Below are 13,818 nucleotides of genomic sequence, written 5' to 3' on the forward strand. Positions count from 1 at the left end.
CAGCCTCGTATTCCACCCTCTGCACACACATTCAACCATAAATTGCCAATCACAAATCAATTTATGAACATTGCATTTAAATAAGCAGGCTGATCAGTGGTTTGTCAGTGGTGAGCAACAACGTAGAGGAAGACCATGAAATTATTTTTGACACAGAAATCAAAGTACTTGTGGGTGAGGTGGAGCAACTGTTCTGTGGCCGGAGCAGGGGGGGTCACAAACTAAATAAAATGCTTCAAGTAGCAACATGTTGCTGCTGCAGTAAATGTGGTGAGTTCAAGCAGGACAGCAGCCTACCTGAAATGATTCAAAGTCAGAATCAAAGGTTGGTGCAAAAAAAGAACTGCATCCCACCATGGCTGCTTCTGGAGGGCTGCCTCTATACAAACAAGTGTGTGTGGAAGTCACCTTGATGTCTCCAGTGTGCTGCATGGCCTGACATGTTCACTGCAGTGCTTTTACACACACAAGCTAAATGAAAACTCATACTCGGGGATTTATGCACAGTATTAGAAAATATTAATAAAAACTATTGAAGTTCTGTTCTGCAAGTCTCATCAATCAGTTAGCCTTGTTAACTGGGGTTGAGATAAGAGGGACTCTTTAGGAAGGAGCATATATTCACACTTATCGGGGAAAGACAGGTCAGACTTTACTGAACCCTGCCACCTGCCACATTCCAGCATCATCCTGCAGCTGCAGTGCTCCACCACTGACCACAAAACCTAGTGCAGCCCTTTCCTCAGCGCTCCAGGGGTGGAGAATGTGATGGTTAGACAACAGTGATGAAATATTGAGTAGAATTTGATTTGAATTGGCTTATACATTGTACAAATGAGATGTGTCTCTACAACCCTATTTCCAAAAAAGTTGGGATGCTGTCTAAAATGTGAAGCAACAAAGAGTTAACACTAGGTAGTTTGTACAATAGTTATGGCTGACTACTACAGGCACTAAATACTTTTCTGGATTGAATGTTTATCATGAAGTGGATCTATATAATGTGATATGAGTGAGGTCGTTGGCCAATAAGACGGATGAGCTCGGCGTGCTGGTAAAGACCCAGAGGGAATACCGGGAGTGCAGCATCATGTGTTTCACCGAGACATGGCTGCACTCACATCTCCCGGACCACAGCGCGGCCGTACCCGGCTTCAGGACCGTTCGGGCGGACAGAGACGTTGTACAGAGCGGCAAGAAGAAAGGTGGAGGGATTGCAGTCTATGTGAACGAGAGGTGGTGTAATCCCGACCACGTGTGTGTGAAGGAACGCTTCTGTAGCCCGGACATTGAACTTCTAGCCGTGGGGATGCGCCCGTATTATGTACCGAGGGAGTTCACGTCCGCCATTGTTATCGCTGTGTATGTTCCTCCATCAGCTGAAGGAGTTCTCAGGGTTGACAGGCAGATTGGAGTATTACTGCACACACTCGGTCTGTCCTGCAGCTAAAGGGTGAGCCGAGCCTAAAAATAAAACTATCTATACCAGTCAATCTCTGTTCTTATCCTCACCTAGCCTAGAGCACTTGTAATGTCCAGAATAATGAAATTGTGGATACAGACCACCAAAATGAGCTCAGACATTAGGATGAGCTCACTGTCGAGCCGATGCTGCTGCCTCAGCAGACCAATTCCAGATGATGACATGATGACAATAGCAAACATTCTCTGTTATATCTTTTATTTTCTATATGGTAACACAATTCACATGAATGACAAAAGGTGTGCAAAAGAAGGTGTGCAGTTTTTGGCTTACACTATTTAACCTCACACTTTGAAATACATAAACTGTATCAGAGGAATATAGACCTTATGCCACTAATATATCATATCTCATTACTATGTTGGCTTTGAATATTGTTTGCTATCAAAATTTTATGAATCCTTTCTGACAAAAGTTATTACGTTTCAAAGAGATTATGGACTATAATTAACTCATATTAGAAAAATAAGCCCACAGTTGGAGCATTCTAATATGAGGATTTCTGTGGAAAGGTCACAATCCTTTTGCAGCCACAGAAAAACTTGCATAACTTAGTTAACATATTATAATTAGCTCAAACCTCTTTCCACAATATTTACATTCAAAATCCACTGATATGAAATCATTTTTGTCTTTTTAATGCATGCATAAAAGATCATTTTGAGAGCATGTTTCAAGCACTGGAATCAAAAATTAAGTATGTAAGTGAAAACATATGAACAGAGCAAAAAATGATTGATATTGCAAAGACATTATCCCTTACAGGTCTGTTTGTTTTGGGCACAGACTTGATCATTTTGCTGAGAAAGCTAGCCTCTTTATTGTGACAAAAAACATTTTCGTAGCGAGTCAGGTCTTTTTAATGCAAGCAAAAATGATCTTTAATGCTTGCATTAAAAATACTTCATACACTGAAAAGTTACAGATTTATGCAAAAGTTTGCAACCCACATTCAATTTGGTTGCTTTTTGAGTCAAAAAGAAGAACCACCGCAGCAAACAGACATTAAACACCTTTCTTTAAATGTTAATGCACTGGTCGTATTTACATGAATTTAAAGAGCAGAACACAAACCGCCATTGTAACCTTTGCAAAAGTTTGAGCCCCTTTCCACTTGTACTACTTCACAGAAGTTTAACTTTTTAGGCCTTAGTTGACATGTTAGGACTTCTATAACAGGTCAGAAATTGCCATTAGAAATTGTCAGGTGATGACAGTTCTGGAGCTGATGAATCATTGGACTTTTCAAACCCTGCAGTAACACTCCGCCATGAGCTCCTTTTAGCAACTGACTGAGCATCTGAAAATAAGGCTCACTGATGCCTGCAATGCAGGGGAAGGCTAAGAAGGATATCAAAGCGCATCCAGCTTCAATTTCTACTGTATGAAGTATCATTACAGAAATCAAAACATCTGGAAGACCAATAACATTTTCAGATCAAACTGCACATCTGCTGGGTAGAAAGATAAAGCATATCACTACAAAGGAGCAGCAGGAAGGTTCTGCTGACACAGGAGTGGTGTTTATCCACTGTTCAGCACTGATGCCCAAACAGGGTCTGTAGGGAACACTAAACAGAAGAAAACTTTTCTGACACGTTTTCACAAAAGTCAACATCTGAAGTCTGCAAAACAACATCTGGTTAAAATAGAGTTAAATTGAAAACAATTGTTGTAGACAGAAGAAGTTAAAATTCAACTATCTGGCCTAACTCACCAAACACAGTTTTGCACAAACCAACGGTGGTCCATTTGATGAAAAGAACACCTTCACTACTAATAGGTATAATGGTCGGGATCAGGATAGTGTGGCAGTCAGTGGCACCAAACATCGTACAAACAGAGAGAAGAGTGGATTCTACTAATGTCAGCAAATTTTGGATGCGAATATCACATGGTCAGTCAAAAAAGTGAAAGTGATTAAGAGGTTGGTGATCCAAAGCAGACATACAGTAAATCTCCATTGTGAATTTTCTCAAGAAACGCAAGCAGAACCTTTTTGAGTCTCGTCACCGGTACATCACTGACAATGCATGGGGAGATCTTAAACATGCTGTGTGTGCAAAACAGTTTTAAATATCTCAAAAATTTAAGTGATCGGTAAGAAAGCGAGGATGAAAATGACAAAATCTAAAACAACGAAGTCTCTTAGCTGACCTCAGAAAGCATTTGATAGTTGTGAAATCTGCTAAAGGGAGGTTACCTAGTACTCACTTAGTAGGGTGCCCACATTTTTGCACATTTTTACTAACTGTTTGCTGCAGGGGTCTTATTTACTCTTTTTTCTTTTCAAACAACAGATTACGTAATTTTACTCGAGGTGACAACTTTTGCACACAACTGTATATCTTAAACAAAATATTGCATTGATTTGGTAGATGTATGTAAGTTTGCCACCTGGTAGAAAATGTGTTCTATAGAATATGCAAACCTGGATGGATGGATGGATGGATGGATGGATGGATAGGTAGGTAGGTAGGTAGGTAGGTAGGTAGGTAGGTAGGTAGGTAGGTAGGTAGGTAGATAGATAGATAGATAGATAGATAGATAGATAGATAGATAGATAGATAGATAGATAGATAGATAGATAGATAGATAGATAGATAGATAGATAGATAGATAGATAGATAGATTGATTGATAGCCCTGACATACAAAGTGTGTGTATATATATATATATTGTACATAAAAACTGTACATACAAATTAAGGATAAAAACACAGAATAGGTAAAAGCTGAAGGGAAGATCTTGAAGTCAGATAATACTTTCAAGGTTTAAAAACATGCAAATCAACATGCCAAGCAGACTAATAACTACTTGTTAACTACAAATGTAAAGCCCCTCTAAGTCTGCTGTTGCATCAGAGATTTCATAGCTTGGTCACTGAAAGTTGCGTAAAGGTATTATTATTAATGTCCAGATGATTATTACTTTATTCTGAAAATATGTTTTGTTGAGACTGATGAGAATAATGGCCTCTCAAATGTTTGTCAATATAAATATTTAAGTTCTTAACTCAGGTGTTTGCACGCAACAGGAGCAGTCTGGGAGCTCATTGATCCACCCCTGGTGATATAAAAGGCAACTCAGGTTACCGACAAATGAACTTTACACACAAAGGGGTGCCAATTGAGAAACCTTTTCACCAATTAATCTGGTTTAGTAATTTACCCAGCCCTGCAAGGCCACCAAGTGAGACACTTTAGACATTTAATTAATGATTGGAAAGTAAATTGGGAACACTGAAAGCTCCCGATGCAATTAATTCATTAACACCCCAAAATCAGTGATGTATCGAGCACGTTAGTCTTCATTGGTGTTGTAAATGAATGGATTGAATTGGGAGCTTTGAGTGTGTACAATCTTCTTCTGCTCACTCCTTAACATTATTTCAGCACCCAATTTCATTATATTGGATGAGTGTTCTCTGTTCACGTTGACATTTAATTAATGATAAAATAGCAAATAGGTTTTGAGTTAAATAATCTACATTTCCACTTTATTACCTGATATACCGACCTCGATGACCCCAATACCCTCAACTGTCACAGCTGAGAGTGTTGAGGCTGGTCATGATTAAATTTAGCTGTGACACACTTTCACACTATTAATTAGCCCTGTAAAGAAAATACAAGCTCTTTAAGATAAAGTTATTGCGAAATCCTCTTTTCATTATCGATGTGTTGGATGCTGTCATAACAAGGCCTCAATGCTTTTGACTTTGTCTGTCTACATTATAAATTCCTCTTTCACCTGTTTAGTCAAGTGAAGTCACAGAATCATGAAAATCTAAACGATTCGAAGCGTAACTGAAAAATAAAACAGCTCATTGTCACAAGCCATCTATTCAAAAGCAAAGCACCTAAATATATAAGAAGACTTAAGATAAACATGTGCATTGTTGGCTACAATGCAAAAAAGCATAACAACATTTTCTCATTGGAGTCAATCAATACATATTATAATCAAATAGATGCTCATTAGCACTGTGAAACATGCCGAGGATCAGATTTCTGTTGCAATCTCTTGAAAATCTGAAAAAGAGAGAACAAACCAGAATTCAGCTCTATATTCCTCTAAATACACAGGAACATTTATGTCGTGTCGTGGTTCTATAATCTAACTCATCTGTCAAAAGGTGCAATTCCAGTATTCTGCTACAACATCATGTGGGGACAAACTGTTGAAGTAAACACATCCTGCACTGATGCTTCACAATAAAAGCCACTGAGGGCTTATAGGGCATATTTCATTATGTTCCTGTTTTTGTGCTGATGTCACATGTCTTTAGTGCATGTTAAGTCACTAAAGTTTTATATTTATATTTAATATTTTTTACTGCTATTTTACTGCTATTTTATTGCTTTTCTATTATTCTATTATTATCTTATTGCTTCTGTATGCTGCTGTAGCGAAAAAATGTCCCCTCGGGGATTAATAAAGTAACTACCTAACCTAACCTAACCTAAAGCAGTGATTGTGATAAAAGTAGAGCAAATAATTGGAATTAGTCAGACTAAGGGTAATTCCACCATCATTCAGTGTCTTTAATCTGTCTTGTGCTGCTGTTACATTATTTGAGATTCAGCCATTATTTAAATTCAAGTTGTATTCATGAATTTGAGAGAAGGCTGAAAGCACTGTTCCACTGCATTATGGTTAAACCTGTCACCACACCGACTAATGATGTCATGGAATACTGGCACAGCCTGCTCATCATCACTCCAACTAAATTCATATTTCCAATTTTACATTCTGTATATAAACAGTACCTTAATACCCCAAAGCAGTTTCTTCCCAACTTAACTGAACTGTGAAATGTATTATTTATTAAGTGTATTCAAGAGTAAAATTTTAAACATGAAATTTGAAAAGTATTCTAATAATGTGCCAATGAACAGTGGACAAAGACTGTCTGAGTGGAGCCATTCATTTTGTTTTCTGTCTGTATCCTAACCTTTGGAGCTTTCAGATGCGGTCCCATCATCATCATCTGATGTCACGTCTACCTCTAGATCACTGCCTTCCTGGAGCCCTTCTGATTGATGAACAGGTTCCTGGCCGGCTCGTTGGGTATCAGCTCCAAAGAAGGTCTCTCTTCCTGGCTGAAGTGATAAAGGCTAAAAGAGCAAAAAAATACAGCAAAGGAGACTGATATATTCATCTATCCATAGAAAAATGCTTACCAAAAGGACCACAGTTTACTCTTTATGGTTGCACAGCATGGGTCTCCAACACTTCACTCGCAAGCTAACAGTAGCTCATTACCCGTTTCCGAGTAGCTCGTTATAGGTACGAACAATATTTACATAAGTTTGACAACTCAAAGTCACTTGATAAATCTGTTTAAATTTGTATCCAATCAAATTCACAGATTGTGGCACAAAGTGATTATTTGCCAACCAGCTGTCAATATTTCTGAGCTGCGGTCAAGTTTGGTTACGCAAGAAACACTAACATCAGGTGATGTCATCAGGCTAGCAAGCATGCAGCCGATTTGACAATGACTGCTGATAGTAGCCAGGCCAATAAGGCAAAAAGTATACTACATTCATGAAGAATGGGAAACGGAGTTTTTTTCACGAAGGTAAATGACAGATGTGTTTGTCTAATTTGTGGTGCAAACGTATCAGTCGGTAAAATATGAAACGTCAAGCGCCACTTCACAAAAGTTCAAAGTACTTTTTCAAGGGACTTTCTGACTGGAAGCACTCAACAAACAGAGATGAGGAATGAGTTGGAAACACTGCTTAAAAGACAGCAGTCTCTGTTTATCAACCCAACAACAAAGGCCAATGCAGCAATGGAGGCTCCGTTTAAAGTGGTGCACATCTTAACCAAGCACAAAAAGCCCTTAACCAACGGCGGGATTGTAACAGACGCAATGACTGCGTTGGCCAATGAAGGTAAAAGACAAATTATGTCTGCAGTTGCCGATGTAAAACTTTGGTGCCAACACTGTGACAAAGAGTGTTGGCTGCAGATGTAGCATAGCTGCTCAAATGGGACGTGGACAGGTGCAAATGGTTTTCGATGGCGTGTGATGAGTCGGTTGACTCCAGTGATACAACCCAGCTGGCTGTCTTCATTTGGGTGGTGTTTTGATGACTTCATACAGCTCTCTTGATGATTCCATGCTGTGCCAGTTACCTCATTAATTGTTTAAAAGACTGAATGCATGTGAACTACAGACAGAAGGAATGTGAAGGCAAGTGGTGTAAAACAGTGACCTATGGAAAGAAAATAGTAAATAAAGTAAGTAATAAACATTGTTTTGTTTTCTGTGACAGATGTGAGTAGTGAGCTTCATCAATTGAAAACGTGAATACATGCTAATAGAAAAAAGCATGCACATGCTGTTGAATTTAAACTTGTAATATAAAATGTTTGTGTTGAATATCAATTTGTTTTTGTTCACATAAAAGAAGATGATTCAGCTTATTTAAGCGGAGCTCAGCTATGTGAATAAATGTTACTAAATGTAACTTTTTTATTTTGTCAAATTAGCTCTCAAAGGAAATAAGTTGGAGACCCTTCTGGTACAGGTTCTTGCATGGAATTTGCTTGACAGATCTTCTAACCCTGATTTTATGCAATAAGATTCTGCTAAATTTGGGATTGAAACTTTCATTTTTTTAAAGACTGACAGTGAGGAGTTCGAAAAACATTGGTATTTATTAGACAAAGCAGGTTTAATAAAATTATGCCACTTAGTGTTATTATTAAGTTGTACGGTCTAGTGAAACTAGAAATAGCTTGGAATTTAGAGTTAGAATATCTGTCTCTTGAAATCAGATGTTTGCTAGTTTCCTAACATTATGGAATTTCAATACAATTGTTCTTACTGTAGAGACCTGCTCCCCCTGCTGCTGGGAACCCGGTGCAACCCCAGTGCAGACCTTCATGTGTCGGACCTGCCTCTCAAGCTTAACCCGGGCCCTCTCGCTGTCTTTGAACCGGCTCTCAGTGTCCCGCAGCCTCAACAGCTCCTCCTGCAGGAGGCTGTGTTGTCTCTGTAAAAGAGCCAGTTCTCCAATGGTTGACCCCACACTGGCCTCCCGATGTCCACCATCTCGCCACCGGGGTTGCCATGCTCCTGTTGGAGCTGGTGCCACACTGTCTTGTGACTGCAGCAGCAACTCCAAGATAGAGTCTTGTTTGATGACAGCACCCTGCAGGACAGGATAGAGAATCATTTACTGATAGGACGAGAATACTGGCAGCACTATTGTGGGTTGCATTAAACTCTACACTTAATTGTCACATCTGCACTTCTACGATGTGAAATTTGAAAATAAGAGCATATCATGATGATCTTGTGAAGCAATAGGCCACAGCTTCACCAGTTTGCTATTATAGAGAAAAGGAATTTCATCAAAGACCTGTTTTAGGATAATTGTCCTTGTACACGTAATGATTTCAAAATAAAAGATGTCTGTTCATTTCATTTGGGTGGGTGGTGCATCTAGCTTGATTGTTTCAAGGTAAACTCTTTTATCAGTGAATATATGATTAAAAGCTGCAAAACAAGTCTAATGTGTGGTATATCACAGTCCTCTGTGCCATAGAGTTCCATTGTTGTCACTTTAATGTGTTAAGTGCCATGAAATAACCTATGTTGTGATTTGGCGGTATATAAATGAAGTTGAATTGAATTGTTGTCAAAAAACCTTTAGAAACACATGAATGAGCCACACTGTTGCACTGGATTCCTTCATTACCATGAACACACACCTGTTTCTCAAAATACTCACTAGAACACTAAGGGCTTGATTTACTAAGATCTCAAATATAGGTACTAAATTGCGTGTTTTTTCCAAACGTTTGCACATTTATTTTGCACCCGTTTTACAGGTGATTTTCTGAGAGTATTTGCGTCACTGATATCAGGTGCAAATCGTTGTATTTAAATGAGGGTTTGCATGTGTTAAAGAGATTCCAGCGATGGAAAACAGAGCGACAACAAAAGCAAAAGCAAATCTGATCCCATTGAAATGAAGAAATCTAAAAATAAAAAGAACAAAACGCTAAATAGGAGATTATCAGCGAGGAAATCTAAACTGTGGGAAAAAATAAAAGGCGAAAAAAAGGCTTGAAAATAAAACGTCGGCAAATAAAAGAGGAGGAACTGTTATTCGGGTTTGCTGTCACATCCTGAATGTGTCCCGCAGAATTCACAGGTAGCTTCATAAGGTTCCCGATGAATAAAAAGTCACCTGTTCATCACAGAAAAATCTGGACCTGCTGCTCGGTGTTTGTTAGAGGATCTCATCCACCTGTTTTATTTGCTGACGTTTTATTATCAAGCCTGTTTTTCGCCTTTTTTTCCCCCACAGTATTGACTTCCTCGCTGATAATCTTCTGTATAGCGTTTTCTTGTTATATTTATATTTCTTAATTTCAGTGGGATCAGATTTCCATTTCCTTTTGCGGTCGCTCTGTTTTCCATCGCTGGAATCACTTTAACACACGCAAACCCCTCATTTAAATACAACCATTTGCATTTGATTTCAATGACGCAAATACTCTCAATAAATCACCTGTAAAACGGGTGCAAAACGTTTTTGCAAACCTTTGGAAGGAACAGGCAATTTAGTACCCTTTATTTAAGATCTTAGTAAATCAGGCCCACATTTTGTGATCTTCAGTACACACCTATAGACTCAGAGCTACAGCCGGATGGTGCCAGCAGTGATGAGCATAGAACAGGTGGAAGGAATCGTTTTCGTGAGCAAGTATTTCTCGTTATGTCACTTGATCATCATCATCACCTGTGTTACACATATATTTGTGATTTCACCATGGATTTGATACTGAGCAGAGAGTGGACATAACATTTAGTTTCAGATTTTTGGGGAGCAGAAAGAAGTTGCAGTTGGTCAAATTGGTTAGTTGGGGTGTTGGGGAGAGACATCTTGCACCCACTAACCTGCTGTGTGAGTCATGCAGGAGAGAGGGGTGAACTTAAGGGACAGATTTGTGTCTGTGTGGCAGATTTTCTGAGTCTGACACAAAATGTGCTGGGCACTCTCTGTTCAAGTCCATGGTGAAATTGCAAATGCACAATTAACAGTGGTCACAAAAGTGTGTAAAATAGTTGCCAATGCCAGTGGGAATAATTCTTAAAGTTATTGCTTCCCCCTGCTCCATGCACATTACTGTGCTGCGCTCTGTTCGTGTGCAACAGGGAAAGTCTTTTTGATCCAACCCTGTGATGACTATTTAAGTGACAAACACATTATGTTGTTATTGTTCATTAATCATGTGTAACTATAGAATGTTATAATATTTGGTGTAAGCTGTGTGCTGGTAGTGACAACACACAGCCCATAAAATAAACATTATAGTCCCTATTAAGACAGGCAGGAGCAACAGGTTTCACTCAGTAACTAATTCTACCCTACTCTACTCTCCATTAACTGCCCAGTATTTACAGACTGCATAGTGTGTAGCATAATATACGCTGTTCCATATGACTCTGAGTTAGAGAAACCCACTCACCTGAAGTGCATGGAGATAAACACTGAGATTCACCAGCCTCTGACAGATCTGTCAAACACAAGCAGCACACTTATTACTGATGTCTGTCTCAAACAGTCCCATTCTTTAAAAACCTTCATCCTTCTTACTGTGGGTGGTGACTTGTCTTGGCTCCTCATGCAATCCTTTAGAATGTAAAAACACACATTATAAGAGTACATTAGGAAAACAGTTCAAATTTACATTGTTGTAAATCTGACATAAATGGTTGCCTGGACATGTGTTCATGCCCAATGTGATCGAGCATCGGTTCTACCAGACACCCCCTCAAGACACCTACTACAACACCTACTACAACACCTATTACAACACCTATTACAACACCTACTACAACACCAACTACAACACCTATTACAACACCTATTACAACACCTACTACAACACCTACTACAACACCTATTACAATACCTAGTACAACACCTACTACAACACCTAGTACAACACCTCTACAACACCTACTACAACACCTATTACGACACCAACTACGACACCTACTACGACACCTATTACAACACCTACTACAACACCTACTACGACACCAACTACAACACCTACTACAACACCTACTACGACACCTACTACAACACCTACTACAACACCTATTACAACACCTACTACAACACCTACTACGACACCAACTACAACACCTATTACAACACCTACTACAACACCTACTACAACACCAACTACAACACCTATTACAACACCTACTACAACACCTACTACGACACCTACTACAACACCTATTACAACACCTATTACAACACCTACTACAACACCTACTACGACACCTACTACAACACCTACTACAACACCTACTACAACACCTATTACAACACCTACTACAACACCTACTACGACACCAACTACAACACCTATTACAACACCTATTACAACACCTACTACAACACCTACTACAACACCTATTACAACACCTATTATGACACCAACTACAACACCTATTACAACACCTACTACAACACCTATTACAACACCTACTACAACACCTATTACAACACCTATTACAACACCAACTACAACACCTATTACAACACCTATTACAACACCTACTACAACACCTACTACAACACCTATTACAACACCTAGTACAACACCTACTACAACACCTAGTACAACACCTCTACAACACCTACTACGACACCTATTACGACACCAACTACGACACCTACTACGACACCTACTACAACACCAACTACAACACCTATTACAGCACCTGATACAACACCAACTACAACACCTACTACAACACCTACTACAACACCTACTACAACACCAACTACAACACCTATTACAGCACCTGATACAACACCAACTACAACACCTATTACAGCACCTGATACAACACCAACTACAACACCTATTACAACACCTACTACAACACCGACGACAATGGTTGCTACGACACTTAGTTTTATGTATTACCATACATACTGCGGGCATGTTACATAAGTTAAAAGTGTAATGTTGCATAAGTAATCTACTGAAGTTAAAATACATCCACATTGAATTTAGCTTTTCTCACTGACTCAAACAGTGGTCTCCAAGTGACCTGACTTCATCACTCTTTCTAATTCATTACATGGTTTCCTTCTTCGACCTGGGTCATCACAGTCCGACTCCAAAGGGCACCTTGTGCGGGTCCCTCTGAGGCTTTGACAAAACGTCAGTGTATGATTAACTGGGAATATAAACAGGCTTGTCTTGTCTGTCATCCTTGAAGATGAGTTAAAGACTCAAATTAATTTCCCTAGTAAAATAAATGTTATAATGCCAAAGTGTTTTAGTGTGAAAGTAGCTGGACAGCATCACGTGCCATAACTGTAGTTACAATAATACATCCATGGCTCAAACCACCATGCCATGTGCCGCATTTACTGTTTCAGTGTAAGCAAACTAGGGATAGTTTGACACTCCCACATGACTGTTCAGATATATAAAGTTGGTAAGATGATGCTAACACTTTTCAAATGATGAGAAAGTATCAAGCTCCAGATCAGCCAGAGCCACTGCTCTAAAACTCCTTTCCCTTCAGCTACACCTTGGTCCCCAGCTCACCTTTGCTGCAAAGTAATTATGGGCTCCATTGAGAAACATATCTTCATCACCTGAGAGGAGAGAAACACAGCAGTCACTTACAACTTGTTCTAGAAATATAAAAATGTATTTATACCAATGTCCGACCATTTTATTACAGCAAACAAAGATCAGACAGGGAGTTATGGTTTTGTTTTATTAAAATTGAATTTAAATTTGATGTTCAGTCAAGTGTAAAAATCACATTAGGATAGTATCTGTACTTTTTTGGGGAACTATTTGTATGAGCATTTGGTTGCATGGCTCAATATGGTAGTTGTAATAACACTGTGTCCTGCTTCACCTGCTCAACTCTCAAGTTATTAATGTATTCACTGTTGTCAAACTTAGGTGAAACTTTAGCATTTCATTAATGTAACATCTCTTTACACATACAGTATACGTACATATACTGTATGTGTAAAGAGCACATTGGTAGGGGAGGCTTTGGCTCAGACGGTAGACTGGGTTGCACACTAATCAGAAGGTTGGTGGTTCAATCCCCAACTCCTCCTGTCCACATGCCTAAGTGTCCCTGAGCAAGACACTGAACCCTAAGTTGCTCCCGATGGTGTACCATCGGTGTGAATGTGCTCCTGACGGCAGCACCTTGCATGGTGATCTGTCTCATTATTGTGTGAATGGGAAAACCATGTTAAAGCGCTTTGAGACCAAAAGGGGATAAAGCGCCATACAAGTAC

At 39.2% G+C, this 13,818-nt stretch overlaps 2 protein-coding genes across 2 annotated transcripts in view; both read right to left on the reverse strand.

Annotated features, from left to right (window-relative positions):
- Positions 1-1,664: 1,664 nt before the first annotated feature.
- LOC138214405 (rho guanine nucleotide exchange factor 2-like) overlaps positions 1,665-13,818 on the reverse strand; it is a 48,196-nt gene continuing 36,042 nt past the window's right edge. Inside the window, exons 18-23 of the mRNA XM_069176005.1 lie at positions 13,100-13,149; positions 11,113-11,148; positions 10,985-11,032; positions 8,329-8,655; positions 6,441-6,603; positions 1,665-5,517 (exon numbers count right to left, since the gene is read on the reverse strand). Coding sequence (XP_069032106.1) covers positions 5,489-5,517; positions 6,441-6,603; positions 8,329-8,655; positions 10,985-11,032; positions 11,113-11,148; positions 13,100-13,149 — 653 coding nt within the window. The 3' untranslated portion in view covers positions 1,665-5,488. The remainder of the gene's footprint in view (positions 5,518-6,440; positions 6,604-8,328; positions 8,656-10,984; positions 11,033-11,112; positions 11,149-13,099; positions 13,150-13,818) is intronic.
- Positions 11,157-13,092, reverse strand: LOC138214406 (uncharacterized). The gene is made up of 2 exons (XM_069176006.1): positions 11,983-13,092; positions 11,157-11,946 (listed from the first exon to the last, which is right to left on the reverse strand). The coding sequence occupies exons 1-2, from the start codon at positions 12,545-12,547 to the stop codon at positions 11,456-11,458; spliced, it is 1,056 nt and encodes a 351-aa protein (XP_069032107.1). The 5' UTR covers positions 12,548-13,092; the 3' UTR covers positions 11,157-11,455.

Source organism: Embiotoca jacksoni, unplaced genomic scaffold, assembly GCF_022577435.1.
Source record: "Embiotoca jacksoni isolate LCO1_2020_lvr unplaced genomic scaffold, fEmbJac1.0.p SCAF_7, whole genome shotgun sequence".
Classification (NCBI taxonomy): Eukaryota; Metazoa; Chordata; class Actinopteri; family Embiotocidae; genus Embiotoca; species Embiotoca jacksoni.

Excerpts from the sequence above, each read along its gene's own strand:
- LOC138214406 (XM_069176006.1), bottom strand. The coding sequence starts at position 12,547 with ATGTGGATGTATTTTAACTTCAGTAGATTACTTATGCAACATTACACT. Across the intron at positions 11,947-11,982 it reads TGTAGTAGGTGTTGTAATAG|GTGTTGTAGTAGGTGTTGTA; the intron begins GTGTTGTAGTTG and ends GTGTTGTAATAG.